Source organism: Oncorhynchus tshawytscha, linkage group LG13 (genome assembly GCF_018296145.1).
Source record: "Oncorhynchus tshawytscha isolate Ot180627B linkage group LG13, Otsh_v2.0, whole genome shotgun sequence".
NCBI lineage: Eukaryota > Metazoa > Chordata > Actinopteri > Salmoniformes > Salmonidae > Oncorhynchus > Oncorhynchus tshawytscha.
The window spans coordinates 42596449-42615497 of NC_056441.1; the positions used below are offsets into that span (position 1 = coordinate 42596449).

At 41.4% G+C, this 19049-nt stretch overlaps 1 protein-coding gene across 5 annotated transcripts in view; it reads left to right on the forward strand.

The window, feature by feature from the left end:
* The first annotated feature begins 11971 nt into the window (after positions 1 to 11971).
* LOC112266658 (sodium bicarbonate cotransporter 3-like) overlaps positions 11972 to 19049 on the forward strand; it is a 66111-nt gene continuing 59033 nt past the window's right edge. The window contains exon 1 of one of the 5 annotated variants that reach the window (XM_042295747.1): positions 11972 to 12253. In XM_042295747.1, the coding sequence (XP_042151681.1) occupies positions 12218 to 12253 (36 nt within the window). In that variant the 5' untranslated portion in view covers positions 11972 to 12217. The remainder of the gene's footprint in view (positions 12254 to 19049) is intronic. The other 4 variants (XM_042295746.1, XM_024444339.2, XM_042295745.1 and 1 more) reach the window with 4 other exon arrangements.

Genomic DNA, 19049 nt, shown 5'->3' on the forward strand with positions numbered 1-19049 from the left:
ATGTTAGGCTTTTACTGATATCATCAACAGTACTATGTGAAAAGCCTATTGATTGGCTAATCTTTATTAACCGGCACGAGTTTCTAGGGTTCTGATAAAATTTGCCTCACAATATCACATTACAGCTGAGCAACTAATCTAAAACTGTAGAAAGTTCCCCCTTACTGCTTTTATAAGAGAGTTGCTTGATGATATTGCTTTCAACCTACAGTGCCTTGCAAAAGTATTCATCCCTCTTGGCGTTTTTCCTATTTTGTTGCATTCCAGCCTGTAATTAAAAAAATAATCTGGATTTCATGTACTGGACATGCACAAAATAGACAAAATTGTTGAAGTGAAATGAAAAAAAAACTTGTTACAATTTTTTTTTTTAAATGTCAAACTGAAAAGTTTTGCATGCATATGTATTCACCCCCTTTGCTATGAAGCCCCTAAATAAAATCTGGTGCAACCAATTACTTTCCGAATTCACATAATTAGTTAAATAAAGTCCACCTGTGTGCAATCTAAGTGGCACTTGATCTGTCACAGTATATATACACCTGTTCTGAAAGGCCCCAGAGTCTGCAACACCACTAAGCAAGGGGCACCACCAAGCAGGTGGCACCATGAAGACCAAGGAGCTCTCCAAACAGGTCAGAGACAAAGTTATGGAGAAGTACAGATCAGGGTTGGGTTATAAAAAAATATCAGAAACTTTGAATATCCCACGGAGCACCATTAAATTCATTATTTAAAAAGGGAAAGAATATGGCACCACAACAAACCTGCCAAGAGAGGGCCACCCACCAAAACTCACAGACCAGGCAAGGATGGCATTATTCAGAGAGGCAACAAAGAGACCAAAGATAACCCTGAAAGAGCTGCAAAGCTTCACAGCAGAGATCGGAGTACCTGTCCATAGGACCACTTTAAGCCGTACACTCTACAGTGCTGGAGTGTTCGCCAAAAGGTATGTTGGAGACTCCCCAAAAATATGGAAGAAGGACTCTGGTCAGATAAGACAAAAATTGAGCTTTTTTGGCCATCAAGGAATACGCTATGTCTGGCAGAAACCCAACACCTCGCCTCACCCCGAGAAAACCATCCCCACAGTGAAGCATGGTGGTGGCAGCATCATGCTGTGGGGATGTTTTTCATCGGCAGGGATTGAGAAACTGGTCAGAGTTGAAGGAATGATGGATGGTGCTAAATACAGGGAAATTCTTGAGGGAAATCTGTCTCAGTCTTCTAGAGATTTGAGACTGGGACAGAGGTTCACCTTCCAGCAGGACAATGACACTGAGCATACAGCTAAAGCAACACTATAGTGGTTTAAGGGGAAACATTTAAATGTCTTGGAATGGCCTAGTCAAAGCCAGACCTCAATCCAATTGAGAATCTGTGGTATGACTTAAAGATTGCTGTACACCAGCTGAACCCATCCAACTTGAAGGAGCTGGAGCAGTTTTGCCTTGAAGAATGGGCAAAAATGCCAGTGGCTAGATGTGCCAAGCTTATAGAGAGATTTTTTCTTTCACAAATGTTTATTTATTTTGAATCTTCAAAGTGGTAGGCATGTTGTGTAAATCAAATGATACAAACCACTCAAATGATACAATTCCAGGTTGTAGGGCAACAAAATTGGAAAAATACCAAGCGGAGTGAATACTTTCGCAAGCCACTGTAGATACCTCCCATTTTTAAACTGTGAAATCAATGCCTTTTGCTCTCCACTTTGGTGTTTTGAGATTGAAAACTCGTCATGCATTGTTATGTAGAAATGTGTATCTGTTAGTGTTAATATCTCCCAGTGCATGTGGGGAAGCCTAAGTAGCTTTCATGTGTGCATGATATTTCAGACTGATTTCTTCCAGCTGCATTCAGTATGGTGCATGCTTTAAGTACGGAAGACGGCATGTTTCTCTGTGTTAATGGGCTCTCAGCCTATTAAGACTCAGGGCACAATTAAGAGGTGCTAGTTTGATCTCCCACCTCACAGTTCTATTTCAGCTCTGCCATGTGATTATGCCTTTGGGGAGGGTGGGGGGCTCTATTTAAAGGTAGGCTCCCACGAACACTGTTGAAAGGCAGGGTTTGGCTGTTTAAACCTTTCTGTTTGACTTACAGCACTCTCATGTTGTAATGTTCAGAATGACTATGGGTATGTCTTTTATCTGAAAGACGGTGTTGGGGTTAATAACATAGAGAGACATCTGAGGGCTTCAAATTAAATGGAAAGGCTTGTTGATCAGGCCAAACATGTCAGGGTTGGGGATGATTGTATTTCAGTGCATTAGGGAGTGCATTGGGATTCCAATTCAAGAATAGAACAATTTACAATAAATGTTCCATTCAATAAACAAAGTATATTCTTTGGGGAAATTCAATACATTTCTAGAATTTAATGTAGCTTATTAAACTGAAAATGATCCCAACCCTGTAATCTTTTACAATGCATGAATTAAGAAAATATTGCAATGTCTAAGTAGTTTTAATCAAGAACTTAACTGGCCCTTCTATTCATAATATAGTTCAGTATTGTGATTTGTGTTGAGTAACTATAACTATATCTTCTAATGTGTGGACATTCCTCCTTAGGGCAAAATTTAGTAATACTGGACTGCCACTTGCTGGTTAGAATGAGAAAGTGCATTCTAACTCTGACACTGATCAGACTCAGAAGCCTTACTTATTTAATCACAATAACAACAGCAAAAATGGTCTATATAGTTTTAATCATTGTGCTTCATAGTATATTTTGTCTCCTGAAGAGTAATGCATAATTTAATAATCAGTCAAAATGGGTTTGTTCCAAATTGTATAATTATATTCAGTCATGTAATTAACTTACATGACTGAATATGCCTTATATTTCTGGTTTTAATTGAGAAGTGATGATGATCTCTGAGGTCTGCTGTGGAAACTTGACCTATCCTTTAGTCTAGGGACTAGCAGTGATTCTCAACTAAAGTATCTATATCAACAGTAAAACAAGTCCTATATCGACATAACCTGAAAGGCCGCTCAGCAAGGAAGAAGCCACTCCTCCAAAACCGCCCCAAAAAAGCCAGACTATAGTTTGCAACTGCACATGGGAACAAAGATCATACCTTTTGGACAAATGTCCTCTGGTCTGATGAAACAAAAATATAACTGTTTGGCCATAATGAACATCGTTATGTTTGGAGGAAAAAGGGGCGACGCTTGCAAGCCGAATAACACCATCCAAACCGTGAAGCAAGGGGGTGGCAGCATCATGTTGTGACGGTGCATTGCTGCAGGAGGGACTGGTGCACTTCACAAAATAGATGGCATCATAAGAAAATAAAATTATGTGGATATATTGAAGAAACATCTCAAGACATCAGTCAGGAAGCTCTAGGGTATGTGGGACGCTAGTCCCACCTGGCCAACATCCAGTGAGATTGCAGAGCGCAAAATTTAAATACAAATTCAAATACAAATATAAATTCAGAAAAGATACAACTATTTTACATAGGTTTAAAGATTAACTCCTTGTTAATCCAACCACGGTGTCAGATTTTAAAAATGCTTTACTGCGAGAGCATACCTTACGATTATTTTAGAACATCGCCTAGCAGTCAAATCATTACAAACAGTAACCAGCCAAGCAGAAGAGTTACATAAGTCAGAAATAGAGATAAAATGAACCACTTACCTTTGATGATCTTCATATGGTTGCACTCAGAAGACATTAATTTATTCAATAAATGTTTGTTTTGTTCGATAAAGTCTCTCTTTATATCCAAAAACCTCCGTTTTGTTTGCGCTTTTTCTTCAGTAATCCCCAGGCTCAAACACAGTCACAACAGGTAGACAAAAAAATTAAAATAGCATCAGTAAAGTTCATAGAAACATGTCAAACGATGTTTATATTCAATCCTCAGGTTGTTTTTAGCCTAAATAATCGATAATATCGCGCGCATGAAAAAGTTGTGACACTGCAGGGTCCACTCATTCAGACAGCTCTTACTTCCTCATTTTTCAGAATACAAGCCTGAAACAATTTCTAAAGACTGTTGACATCTAGTGGAAGGCATAGGAACTGCAATTTGAGTCCTAAGTCAATGGATACTGGAATGGCATTGAATAGAAAACTACAACAACAAAAAATCCTACTTCCTGAATGGATTTTTCTCAGGTTTTCGCCTGTCAAATCAGTTCTGTTATACTCACAGACGCTATTCGAACAGTTCTGGAAACCTTAGAGTATTTTCTATCCAAATCTACCAATTATATGCATATCCTATCTTCTGGGCCTGAGTAGAAGGCAGTTTAATTTGTGCATGCTTTTCATCCAAAATTCCAAATGCTGCCCCCTACCCGAAAGAAGTTAAAGCTTGGTCACAAATGGGTCTTCCAAATGGACAATGACCCCAAGCATACTTCCAAAGTTGTGGTAAAATTGCTTAAGGACAACAAAGTCAAGGTATTGGAGTTGTCACGCCCTGGCCTTAGAGAGCCTTTTTATTTCCCTATTTGGTTAGGTCAGGGTGTGATTTGGGTGGGCATTCTATGTTTTCTGTTTCTTTGTTTTTGGCAGAGTGTGGTTCCCAATCAGAGGCAGCTGTCTATCGTTGTCTCTGATTGGGGATCATACTAAGGCAGCCCCTTTTCCCACATTTAGGTTATGGGATCTTTTCTTTGTTTGTTGCAGGTGTTGCACTCTGAAGCTTTACGTTCGTTGTGTTGTTTATTGTTTTATTTTGGTGGAACATTTAATAAAGAAAATGTACGCCTACAACGCTGCACCTTGGTCCGGTCATTCTGCCACTAACGACGGACGTAACAGGAGTGGCCATCACAAAGCCCTGACCTCAATCCCATAGAACATTTGTGGGCAGAACTGAAAAAATTGTGTGCGAGCAAGGAGGCCTACAAACCTGACTCAGTTACACCAGCTCTGTTAGGAGGAATGGGCCAAAATTCACCCAACTTATTGTGGGAAACTTGTGGAAGGCTACCTGAAATGTTTGATTCAAGTTAAACAATTTAAAGGTAATGCTACCAAATACTAATTGAGTGTATGCAAACTTCTGACCCACTGGGAATGTGATGAAAGAAATAAAAGCTGAAATAAATCATTCTCTGTCACGACTTCCGCCGAAGTCGGCTCCTCTCCTTGTTCGGGCTGCGTTCGTCGATTGAAGTCACCGGCTTTCTAGTCATCGCCACTCCATTTCTCATATATCCATTTGTTTTGTCTTGTTTCATACACACCTGGTTTTCGTTCCATAATCACATTACATGTATTTAGTCCTCCGTTCCCCTTCATGTCTTTGTGTGTAATTGTTTATTGTTAATGGTGTATGTTCACGCGCTATACTTTTGTTTATTGGTCCGTGTTTTTGGTCACTTAGATGTAATTTTGTGCCTATTTTTTGACCTGAATACAAGTGTGCCTGTTTACTCTACTCTGCTCTCCTGCACCTGACTTCGTCTCCCTTACACAGCCATAACATTCTCTCTACTATTATTCTGACATTTCACATTCTTAAAATAAAGTGGTGTTCCTAACTGACCTAAGACAGGCAATTTTTACTAGGATTAAAGGTCAGGAGTTGTGAAAAACTGAGTTTAAATGTATTTGGTTAACTTGTATGTCAACTTCCGACTTCAACTGTGTGTGTGTGTATATATACATACAGTGGGGCAAAAAAAGTATTTAGTCAGCCACCAATTGTGCAAGTTCTCCCACTTAAAAAGATGAGAGGCCTGTATTTTTCATCATAGGTACACTTCAACTATGACAGACAAAAGGAGAAAAAAAATCCAGAAAATCACATTGTAGGATTTTTAATGAATGTATTTGCAAATTATGGTGGAAAATAAGTATTTGGTCAATAACAAAAGTTTCTCAATACTTTGTTATATACCCTTTGTTGGCAATGACAGAGGTCAAATGTTTTCTGTAAGTCTTCACAAGGTTTTCACACACTGTTGTTGGTATTTTGGCCATGCCTCCATGCAGATCTCCTCTAGAGCTGTGATGTTTTGGGGCTGTTGCTGGGCAACACGGACTTTCAACTCCCTCCAAAGATTTTCTATTGGGTTGAGATCAGGAGACTGGCTAGGCCACTCCAGGACCTTGAAATGCTTCTTACGAAGCCACTCCTTCGTTGCCCAGGCGGTGTGTTTGGGATCATTGTCATGCTGAAAGACCCAGCCACGTTTCATCTTCAATGCCCTTGCTGATGGAAGGTCTTCACTCAAAATCTCACGATACATGGCCCCATTCATCCTTTCCTTTATACGGATCAGTCGTCCTGGTCCCTTTGCAGAAAAACAGCCCCAAAGCATGATGTTTCCACCCCCATGCTTCACAATAGGTATGGTGTTCTTTGGATGCAACTCAGCATTCTTTGTCCTCCAAACACGACGAGATGAGTTTTTAACAAAAAGTTATATTTTGGTTTCATCTGACCATATGACATTCTCCCAATTTTCTTCTGGATCATCCAAATGCTCTCTAGCAAACTTCAGACGGGCCTGGACATGTACTGGCTTAAGCAGGGGGACACGTCTGGCACTGCAGGATTTGAGTCCCTGGCGGCGTAGTGTGTTACTGATGGTAGGCTTTGTTACTTTGGTCCCAGCTCTCTGCAGGTCATTCACTAGGTCCCCCCGTGTGGTTCTGGGATTTTTGCTCACGGTTCTTGTGATCATTTTGACCCCACGGGGTGAGATCTTGTGTGGAGCCCCAGATCGAGGGAGATTATCAGTGGTCTTGTATGTCTTCCATTTCCTAATAATTGCTCCCACAGTTGATTTCTACAAACCAAGCTGCTTACCTATTGCAGATTCAGTCTTCCCAGTCTGGTGCAGGTCTCCAATTTAGTTTCGGGTGTCCTTTGACAGCTATTTGGTCTTGGCCATAGTGGAGTTTGGAGTGTGACTGTTTGAGGTTGTAAACAGGTGTCTTTTATACTGATAACAAGTTCAAACAGGTGCCATTAATACAGGTAACGAGTGGAGGATAGAGGAGCCTCTTAAAGAAGAAGTTACAGGTCTGTGAGAGCCAGAAATCTTGCTTGTTTGTAGGTGACCAAATACTTATGATCCACCATAATTTGCAATAAATTCATTAAAAATCCTACAATGTGATTTCGGTGCTGGCGGTGCTTTAATTCTAGTGGTAGCAGGAGACGGAGTCTACAACCCACACAAGTGGCTCAGGTAGTGCAGCTCATCCAGGATGGCACATCAATGCGTGATGTGGCAAGAAAGTTTGCTATGTCTGTCAGCGTAGTGTCCAGAGCAAGGAGGCGCTACCAGGAGACAGGCCAGTACATCAGGAGACGTGGAGGAGGCCGTAGGAGGGCAACAACCCAGCAGCAGGACCGCTACCTCCGCCTTTGTGCAAGGAGGAGCAGGAGGAGCACTGCCAGAGCCCTGCAAAATGACCTCCAGCAGGCCACAAATGTGCATGTGTCTGCTCAAACGGTCAGAAACAGACTCCATGAGGGTGGTATGAGGGCCCGACGTCCACAGGTGGGGGTTGTGCTTACAGCCCAACACCATGCAGGATGTTTGGCATTTGCCAGAGAACACCAAGATTGGCAAATTCGCCACTAGCGCCCTGTGCTCTTCACAGATGAAAGCAGGTTCACACTGAGCACGTGACAGACGTGACAGTCTGGAGCGTTCTGCTGAACGTTCTGCTGCCTGCAACATCCTCCAGAATGATCGGTTTGGCGGTGGGTCAGTCATGGTGTGGGGTGGCATTTCTTTGGGGGGCCGCAGAGCCCTCCATGTGCTCGCCAGAGGTAGCCTGACTGCCATTAGGTACCGAGATGAGATCCTCAGACCCCTTGTGAAAATGTTCTTTTATGAAAGACTCTCCTCCAATTAAGCGTCATCGGGCAAATGAGGTGTACAGGGTAGAATCCCAAAACGCATGTATAAAGTGATAAACACTAATTTAGCTAATTGTGTAAGACAGGGGTGGCATTTTGGTTTAGAAATGGGTGGGACATAACCTAGCGGGGAATCTGGGGGTCCTCCCCCAGAATTGTTTTGGGTATACTAATTTCCTGCATTTTCACACAATCCAATATGCCGTCTCTGTTTAGAACAAAAAGTAAGCAAAAATGACCACAATCATCAAGCTAAGGAAGAGATTATTATTAAATATTAATAAGACTGAACTAGATCAATGATAATTCAATAATAAATATTGTGTTGCACCTTTAACCAGTAGCCTAACAAATGAACAAAAGTACGAAGACTATTGATTGTCTTTAACTTTTTATGGCTGGGGGCAGTATTGAGTAGCTTGGATGAATAAGGTGCCAAGAGTAAACTGCCTGCTACTTAGGCCCAGTTGCTAATATATGCATATTATTAGTATATTTGGATAGAAAACACTCTGAAGTTTCTAAAACTGTTTGAATGATGTCTGTGAGTATAACAGAACTCATATGGCAGAGAAAAAAATCCAATCAGGAAGTGGGAAATCTGAGGTTTGTAGTTTTCCAACTCATTGCCTATCGAATATACAGTGTCTATGGGGTCATATTGCACTTCCTAAGGCTTCCACTAGATATCAACAGTCTTTAGAACATTGTGTGAATCTTCTACTGTGAAGGAGGGGGGAATGGGAGCTGAATGAGTCAGAGGTCTGCCAGAGTGGCATGAGCTGGTCGTTCACACGCGTTCACGTGAGAGTTAGCTTGCATTCCATTGCATTTCTGAAGACAAAGGAATTCTCCGGTTTGAACATTATTGAAGATTTATGTTAAAAACATCCTAAAGATTGATTCTATACATCGTTTGACATGTTTCTATGGACTGTAATGGAAATTGTTGACTTTTCGTCTGGACCTAGTGATTGCACCTCATGAATTTGGATTTGTGAACTAAATGTGCGAACAACAAGGAGGTATTTGGACATAACTGATGGACTTTATCGAACAAATTAAACATTTATTGTGGAACTGGGATTCCTGGGAGTGCATTCTGATGAAGATCATCAAAGATAAGTGAATATTTATAATGATATTTCTGACTTTGTTTACTCCACACATGGCGGATATCTGTATGGCTCGTTTTGTTGTCTGAGCGCTGTACTCAGATTATTGCATGGTGTGCTTTTTCGGTAAAGCTTTTTTGAAATCTGACACAGCGGTTGCATTAAGGAGAAGTTTATCTAAAGTTCCATGCATAACAGTTGTAACTTTTATTAATGTTTATTATGAGTATTTCAGTAAATTGATGTGGCTCTCTGCAAAATCACTGGATGTTTTGGAAGCAAAACATTACTGAACGTAACGCACCAATGTAAACTGAGATTTTTGGATATAAATATGAACTTTATCGAACAAAACTTACATGTATTGTGTAACATGAAGTCCTATGAGTGTCATCTGATGAAGATCAAAGCTTAGTGATTAATTTTATCTCTATTTCTGCTTTTTGTGACTCCTTTCTTTGGCTCCTTTGGCTCTTCTCTATGTTTTTCTGTGACTAGGTGCAGACCTAACATAATCGTTTGGTGTGCTTTCGTCGTAAAGCCTTTTTGAAATCGGACACTGTGGTGGGATTAACAACAAGTAAAATACTTCTATGTTTGAGGAATTTAAATTATGAGATTTCTGTTGTTTTGAATTTGGCGCCCTGCACTTTCACTGGCTGTTGTCATATCGATCCCGTTAGCGGGATCTAAGCCATAAGACATTTTAAGACATCCTCTACAGTGCATTCGGAAAGTATTCAGACCCCTTGACTTTTTCAAAAAAATGTTATGTTCCAGCCTTGTATTAAAAACATTATTCACACACTCAGAATTTATTGCTTCAACTTCAGTAGCCTAACTCCCTATTTGGGCTTGAGAGTTCAAGTGTGTCTAGTATGTGTGATCTCATCGAAATAGAGTAGGCTGCATACATGGGCGGAGAATCACGTGGCAGTTAACTTAAATATGAAATGAACGTAAATATGATTCGACTGTAGTTTACTTCAGTGTCTGTAAATAAATATTGACAATGGAAAGAAGTGGAGGGCGCTCAACCAATGTGAGTCGAAGTGCAATCAAAAAATGTAATAATTGAAAAGGCACAACGCTCAGGTTAGGCTACTATAGCTAGCAAGGCCTTTTCATTTTCAATAAGTATTGATTACCCATTTATTTGTCTCTGCCTGCAAATCGTCCTCCTAAAAGGTACGCTATATCCTATAGGCCTGTGCGAAAACGTAGCAAGTGTTGCTGTCATCATTCTTGCTGCTTCAAGTTCAGAAGCCATACCAGTGAGATCAGGTGTGTGTGTGGTCTCAATTAAATAGAGTAGGCTATAGCTTATGCATGGGGCAGTTATCTTTCTAAGGAAATGTACTTCCTAAATAGTTTACAACATTGCCTAGAAATAGCCCAAAATATTGATCACCCATATTTCTCATTCTGAAAGTCTTCCCACTCATAAAAGGTAGGCTATAAAAATAGCTCAAGAGAAAGTGCAAGTCTCTCCTACTCTCCTACTTTCTTCAAGCTACATATAGCCTATTGGCTGATAGCCTAATACAAGAGCCGTGTGAGAATCTCTGGTAATTTAAGCTATTTCTCAAGTTATTTTTGCGCATTTAATATTGCCTATAGGGTGCAGAATTGATGGGACCATGGCTGGCAAGTGAGCTGTGACACATATGCCTAAAATAACATTGCAGGGCTGCGGTTGGATTCAGGACCAGTTCTTGGGGTAGCAGACCAGTGCTGGCAGAGTGAGGTATGAAAAGCTGTAGGAGCAGGCTAAAGAAATCGGTCTGCGCAGACCTCTACTGTGCACCATGACTCCACTACTTGAGTGACGGGGTGGGACTAGGTCTGTGTGGAAAGCGGCGCGGAGAGGGATGACTCAAGTAGAGGAGTAAACTATAAAAATGGACATTACACACGACGTATCACATTTAACAAACCAAACATTCAATATCCGTTATAGAAGGTAAAGTAAAAGCCCAAACCGGTCCCTGCATCAATACCGGTATATAGTCAAATACGGTATATCGCCCAGCCCTACACAGCACAAAAACATAATTAGGGAGCCTGACCTTCAAATCCTGTTTAAAATAAATTAGCAAATTGGCCTTGTCTTGCTTTCTTATGAATTGTAGGAATGTACAATCCCCCATGTTGGTTTCAGCGTGTGTGTGTGTGTGTGTGTGTGTGTGTGTGTGTGTGTCTCACAGCTGGCTTGCTTTGCCTCAGTGTGAGATTCCGAATCTGCCATTAGGTGTCACCCTGCCCCTCAGTTTCCATGGAACTGTATTTAATGCGAGGCAATGATCAGTTGTATGGCTTTGTCCTATCTCTAGTCATTAATGACTTGTACCTTTCTGTGTTTGAGACTGAAAGAGGAAAATGGATTTGATTTAGGTAGTGTAGGTCTATTTGAAATACCAGTTTCCTCATGTTGTAGACCTAGTCTGAGTCCCAAGTGGCACCTGATTCCCTTTATAGTGCATTACGTTTGACCAGGACCCACAGGGCCTATGTAGGTATAAGTGTGTCATTTGGGATACACATATAGTCCTTGATTGACCCTTTTCTGTCTTACTGCACAAGCATGATGTTACACTGACCACCCTATAAGTCCTATGTTTTACGACCTTATGGAACTGTTTGTGGACGTGGTATTCTGAGCGCATGAGTCATGAGTCTCCATGGAATTAGAAGGTGCTGAAAGATGTGTACATGACCTTGAGACTGTGATAAAGGTCACGAATGTAGCAGAATCAATGGAGGCAGAGACACGTAATGAACACATCTCTGTCTGTCCTTTTCAATTCTCATCGCCCTCTGGGAAATGTGTGTGCGTGTGGGTGTTTGCCCTGAATGCCACTGTGGGTGTGTGTGTGTGTGGAGGGGGGGGGGAGAGGAGAGTATGTGTGTGTGTGTGTCCTCTGTGTATGTCCTCTCTGTGTGTATGCCCGCCTGCGTGTGCTTTTGGCTGGGCAAATTAAATATTCATGGTTGCGGGGGATTGGCTGCTGAGAAAGGAGCGGGTTGTCGGAGAGGAGCAGGTCTGTTTTAAGGCAGGCAGTGCTCTGCTCTCTCACTCCGTATAATCACAGACGAGCCGGCAAGAGCAGCCCAGTATTCCAGTGTTTCAGTTGGAGCTCAGACACACACAAGTCCACATACACGCTCACAGAAACACACACACGGGAGATAAGAGAGAAGAAGCCAGCTAACGCCACAGCTGCCACTGATGTTTTAGCCCAGATGGCGGGGAACTGTGAAGGGGAGCATGTGCTGACGGTAGGTCTGCTCTGCTCTGATAACATGAGTGTTTTTGTGTGTGTGTGTGTGTGTGTGTCTTCTCCATCTCTGACATTGTCTAGCTGTACCGTAGAATAGTGGTCGTGGTTGCAGAATAGAATAGAGGGCGTTCTATAGGATGTATCTCAAAGGGGAAGAGAGAGGGCAATAATGTGGTAAAGGGGAGAGTCCCTGCATGTCTCTTAGAAAGGAAATGGTCATTCTCGCCCTGCACTAGCTGGAATGGGAGAAAATGAGACAGGAACAAGATATGGCTGCATTAAAGAGAGACCAGGAGAGAGAGAGAGAAGGGAGGGAGAAGGAGGAGCGTGAGAGAGGAGCAGAGGAGGAAAATGTGGAAGTGGACTAGAAGCAAAACAAAACAGAGCATGCTCCTTTGATAAAAATTGATAGATTATGAATAGGATGTTTGTTTATCCATTGAATGGAAGTTGATGTCAGTCACACTGAGAGAAATAATAAATGATAGGGTATTGAAATAGCCTAGATAAGAGGAGAATGACAGGGAAGGGAGAATATGTAGACACCTGTGGTTACTAGGTTGTACATACAAGGAGAGGAAAATGTGTTTTTAGAGAGGAGTGGAAATGGTTTCCATTTCTGTGTAGCCTATGCTTTAGCCTATTTTCTGGGGGTGGGGGCATGCTATTTTCTGCTGCCTCTGGTATTGCGTTTGGCCTGTGTGTGACAGTGGAGATACAACTCAGGGGACTGGCGTGTCTATAGAGCTATGCAACTCCTCACTTATGTCACCTCCCCTGCCTGGAACGAGGCCCAGTAACGACATCCTGGAATAGAGGTAACCTGGCTGGGTCTGAAATCACTCCTACACTAAACCAGAGTCACCCACACTGATAACATTCACAGTGACAAGAACCAGGGTCGAATGCACAGTGAATTTAATTGAAAATGGAAGTCCCCATTTTAACAGATAGGCTATACAGTAACTGACCCTTCACACACACACACACAGAGTTGTGATGGTCATGGAATTTTGGATTACGGTAATTGGACAGCCAAATGAATTTTTGGGGGACTCACATTTTCTCATCTCCTTAGCTCATAACTGCATTTGCTGCCATGTGCTGCCATAGAAATAGAACGAATAGTCCCCATTCAAGTCAATAATGACATGGCGGACTGGCCATGTGGACTGGCAGCCATTGCGGGTGTACCCATAGAAGCAAAGCAGGAAGTGTACCCATCGATATTTGCTCTGATTTGTTGATTAAACTCAACTGACATTACAAAAAATACATTCCATTGCATGAGCCACATCAGTTAATATCATTTGAATTAACATTCTACATTACCATGGAAAGGGAAAGGGGGATACCTAGTCGATTGTACTGAATGCATTCAACTGAAATGTGTCTTACAAAATTATTGGGCAATACTTTACTTGACACCCAGCATCATAACACGTTATGACACGGTCATAACCATGTCAAAATATATCATAACAGCTGACATAACTTGTCGTAGCACATATATTTAGAACTGTTGTGACATACACTACATGACCAAAGGTATGTGGACACCTGCTCATCGAACATCTCATTTCAATATCATGGTTGTGGAGGCTGTCTTTTTAGACTTCAGTGCAGCTTTTGACATTATTGATCATAGTCTACTGCTGGAAAAACGTATGTGTTATGTTTTTACACCCCCTGCTATAATGTGGATAAAGAGTTTATTGTCTAACAGAACACAGAGGGCAGCTTATCAAATATAATCCAGTTAGAATCAGGAATAATTTGCAAATAAATTCATAAAAAATCCTACAATGTGATTTTCTGGATTTTTTCCCCCTCATTTTGTCTGTCATAGTTGAAGTGTACCTATGATAAATTACAGGCCTCTCATCTTTTTAAGAGGGAGAACTTGCACAATTGGTGGCTGACTAAATACTTTTTTGCCCCACTGTAAAGCACCCACAATCATCGCGGGATGAACGAGTGACGAATTTCCGGCCAAGGGTGGTCCATTTAAAAATAATTTCTTCCTCCCTTGCCCCTTTCCCTGCAAGTGTATACTCGTCAGGCGTCATGATACGTCATCAGAAATGTCCACTTAATTTAAGGGATGAGGAGATAGGGTGTCTTTTAAGTGTTTGGACCGCATCCTTTGGCTACATTGAATGTTTCTTCTTAGCTACTTCAAACAGCTGACATATTCTTGCTTTGAGTATTCCTCTTTGATTTAGAAGAAACTGTTGCACAAATGTAGGTCTACACCATCACTGGTATTATCAGGCTGTATAGCTAGTTACGTTTGCTCTGACTCAGCACGTGTATTAGCTAGTTAGCGATTGTTTTTTATTTAATACATTTTAGAATATGACTAAGGTAATAAAATTTGGAAAACGTAAAGGGCTCTGAATACTTTCCGAAGACACTGTATATAGTATATATTGCAATATTTTATGACTGGTTATGACACCTACATAAGAGTGTCAAAACACACAAAACCTACCACAGGGCAAAACATTCCATTACACCAGTGGTTCCCAAGCTTCTTAATGTACCACCAAGTATATTTTGCTCTGCCTGGAGTACCCCTGAAGTACCTCATGTGAATTTTACCAGTAGGCCCATGGTCTCATGAGTCTTTTCAAGTACCCCCTGTGGATGGGCCAATTACCCCTTGTTGGGAACCATTGCATTACAACATAGCCTGTTGACATGTAGGCTATGTTTATATCACCTTTTTTTTAAAATTCACCATATTAAATTATCATTGAAATTACACACACATTGATGATAAGCATGCAGCTACCCCAATGCTCGGTTGCAGATTTAGGAGCAGATTTTAGGAGCAGGCCAAGACACCCTCTTTTTGACTGATGACTGATATAAGGGCATGTATGTGATAGGCCTATCTGGCTTGTATGATTATGATGGTCATACACTTTGACACTGTCAAGAAGCATTATTGTCTTAGACCAATTACAGTGACACGGGATGGTCATAATGCTTCAGGACCGTGTCATAAAGTTATTTAAAATATGATAATAAAAAAAACATGACTTTAAAAACAACAAAAAAGGATTTAAGAAACCAACTTTAAAACTAAAGCAAACTTCTTGGCAGGGAAAAACTAATTTGAATAAATGTGGGTTTTGACACTCTTATGTAGGTGTCATAACTAGCCATAAAATAATGCAATATATGTCACAAAAGTGTAAATATTTGGTTCATGACAGTGTTATGACAGGTTATGTCAGGTGTTATAACATATTATGGCACGGTTATGACGTGTCAGAATGTGTTATGACACTGGGTGTCAAGTAAAGTGTTACCAAGTATTGTGTTACCAAGTCACAATACCAGAGGGCCAATGTGAGTGTACCTATGAGTTTACCAGTCAAATTGCCAGGGTTAGAGGTTCCAAGCCAGGTATATTCATTCTATTTACCAGTCAAATTGCCAGGGTTAGAGGTTCCAAGCCAGGTATATTCATTCTATTTACCAGTCAAATTGCCAGGGTTAGAGGGTCCAAGCCAGGTCTATTCATTCTATTTACCAGTCAAATTGCCAGGGTTAGAGGTTCCAAGCCAGGTCTATTCATTCTATTTACCAGTCAAATTGCCAGGGTTAGAGGTTCCAAGCCAGGTCTATTCATTCTATTTACCAGTCAAATTGCCAGGGTTAGAGGTTCCAAGCCAGGTCTATTCATTCTATTTACCAGTCAAATTGCCAGGGTTAGAGGTTCCAAGCCAGGTCTATTCATTCTATTTACCTGTCAAATTGCCAGGGTTAGAGGTTCCAAGCCAGGTCTATTCATTCTATTTACCAGTCAAATTGCCAGGGTTAGAGGTTCCAAGCCAGGTCTATTCATTCTATTTACCTGTCAAATTGCCAGGGTTAGAAGTTCCAAGCCAGGTCTATTCATTCTATTTACCAGTCAAATTGCCAGGGTTAGAGGTTCCAAGCCAGGTCTATTCATTCTATTTACCTGTCAAATTGCCAGGGTTAGAGGTTCCAAGCCAGGTCTATTCATTCTATTTACCAGTCAAATTGCCAGGGTTAGAGGTTCCAAGCCAGGTATATTCATTCTATTTACCAGTCAAATTGCCAGGGTTAGAGGTTCCAAGCCAGGTATATTCATTCTATTTACCAGTCAAATTGCCAGGGTTAGAGGTTCCAAGCCAGGTCTATTCATTCTATATACCAGTCAAATTGCCAGGGTTAGAGGTTCCAAGCCAGGTCTATTCATTCTATTTACCAGTCAAATTGCCAGGGTTAGAGGTTCCAAGCCAGGTCTATTCAATCTATTTACCAGTCAAATTGCCAGGGTTAAAGGTTCCAAGCCAGGTCTATTCATTCTATTTCTGTGTGTGCTGCTGCTGCATTGTGGGGGGCATTGCCTAGGCAACCAAAGTGTCCTTTGCTAGTTTCTTGTTTCAGCAAGGAGCAACAAATCATCACGTTGTTAAGAGCATGTTACCGTAGAAACCGACTCAACTGCACAAATGCCCCCCCTGGCCCGTCTTTAGTTGTCATGGCATTCTTCATCCGTAACCGTCAGTTACATGGTTATACTGTAATACGCGCTGCTGTTGACATTGACAGCTTTAGATCCCATGCTTCTTGTGTGTCACTGCCTTGAGAACATACACATCATAGAGTATTCGAATGTTAAGTCATGCTGTTTTTAGACTGCAGGATGTCCCTAGTCCCCCAAAAATCATATTTGTCTACAGTTCTCTACGGGGATCCAGTCTTTTGGGTTCAATAGATAGGTCTATCACCTTTTATGCTTGGCTGGTGAACTCTAGAGTGATCCCTGATGTCTGTGAGAGGTTTTGCATGATATTATGTAAACTATGGTGTGATCTTCGAAGGTGTCAGAAGCAGAGGGGTCTGGGTGCGCTTAGGGCACATGGGCTAGCTATGGGGTAGAGGATGAGATGACTTTGTTATTGCTAGGGAGGTTGTCTGCCAGCTTCGCCCCCACCCCTTGTTACCCCCTGGCCTTGAATGAACAGAGTTGGGAACGGTTTATCCCAAATTAGACTCTATGCATGCCCCCCATTCTGCTGCTCTCACACTCCAGGTGACGTTATGGTTCCTGGGTCGGGAGCCCCCATTTATAGTCCCCCTCCTCTCTCTCTCTGGTAGGGACAGTCAGGATCTTGCTGTCACCCCCCCCCCTCATCTGCAGCTGTGTTCTGTGGGTAACTGGGCATGACCAACCAGCTCCCAGGGGGGTTATTTTGGACCGGAGTAGGTTGCAGCAGGTTGCATAATGTGTTTTGAAATTGTGATGAGCGGAATAAACCAGCTCTGATTCTGAACACGTGTGCTTAACTTACCCACACCATGGACTCAACAAATGAAATGCATACCAAACACACGCTGCCTGACACACATACAATAAACAGCTTCACATGCATGCTAACAGATTTCCGCAGGCACTAGACCTATTTTAAGAGGCTTTGAAGTGGTAATGAACCTGGAATAATCATAATTTCTCAGGTGTAAACATTGGCTTAGTATAGCCTTGGACTATTTTATGCCTTGTATCCATCACAATAAACAGTCAACAACAGTAGCAATGCAGTCCACTGAGCCAAGTCCAGCATCATCAGTCCAGCACTCCTATCCCACTATCAAACCCCTTTCTTTATTTCTTGGCTCACCTCTCACCTTCTTGGCTCACCTCTGAGTGTGCAAAGCTGTCATCAAGGCAAAGGGTGGCTACGTTGAAGAATGTCAGATATATTTTGATTTGTTTAACACTTTATTGGTTACTACATGATTCTATATGTGTTATTTCATAGTTGTGATGTCTTCACTATTATTCTACAATGTAGGAACTAGTAAAAAATTATGAAAAACCGTGGAATGAGTAGGTGTGTGCAAACATTTGACTGGTACTCCATGTAGTAGCTCATGAGATTGGAGGCTCAGTTCAAGAGGGGCTTGCATGGTTCAGTGAAGAGAGAGCGGTCGGAGCAAATGAGACCCCAATGCCAGAGAGATGTGCGCTGTGCATATCATGTTCCTATCCTCCCACTGTGTGTTTAACATCCTCACCTATTGAATCAGCTCTCTCTGCTGCTTAGCAGCAGTACTTATCTGTGTTTAGTGGGATATCTCAATGCCTCCTCCAATGGAGGAGCTGTTGCATTTGAAGCCCTCAAATAAACTATCCTTTTCAAAATATGTTTCAAATTTCTGACGGTATTTGACAATACCTGAATATACATTTTCTTTGAGCTGTTTATGACCCTAGGGTGGCAACACTTAAATGATAAGTTATTTCAATGGGGGTTTCTCCATTCTGATTGTTTAATACTGTTCAATAAATCTTCAACCAAAAGTGTGTCTGATTTGAGATCATTTCCACACTGCCACGTAGGGCTGCATGATATGGGCAAAAACAATTCCCTTATTTTTTTAACCATTTATTCCAATTGCAATTTAGATAAAAACTGTTGGAGAACTGTTGAACTGTTGGAGTCATGGAAATAGAATGATTATTCAAATTCTATAGTTAGAAAGTAATATTGGGCCGGGGAGGCGTTTATAGAATTAGGAATTAGAATACTAATGGGATCTCTTTGGAGGTGTTATTGTTACAGGGTAGGAACCAAAGTGTTGGTCAGTGTTTCCCAGAGGAGTGGGACCCTATAATCTTTGGCTACAGTTAATGTTTTCTTTTACTTCATGTAGCTAACATATTGATGCTTCGCCTATTCCTCTCTGATTTAGAAGATACTGTTGCGCATTTAGGCCTACACCAGCACTGGTATCAGGCTGTATTAGCT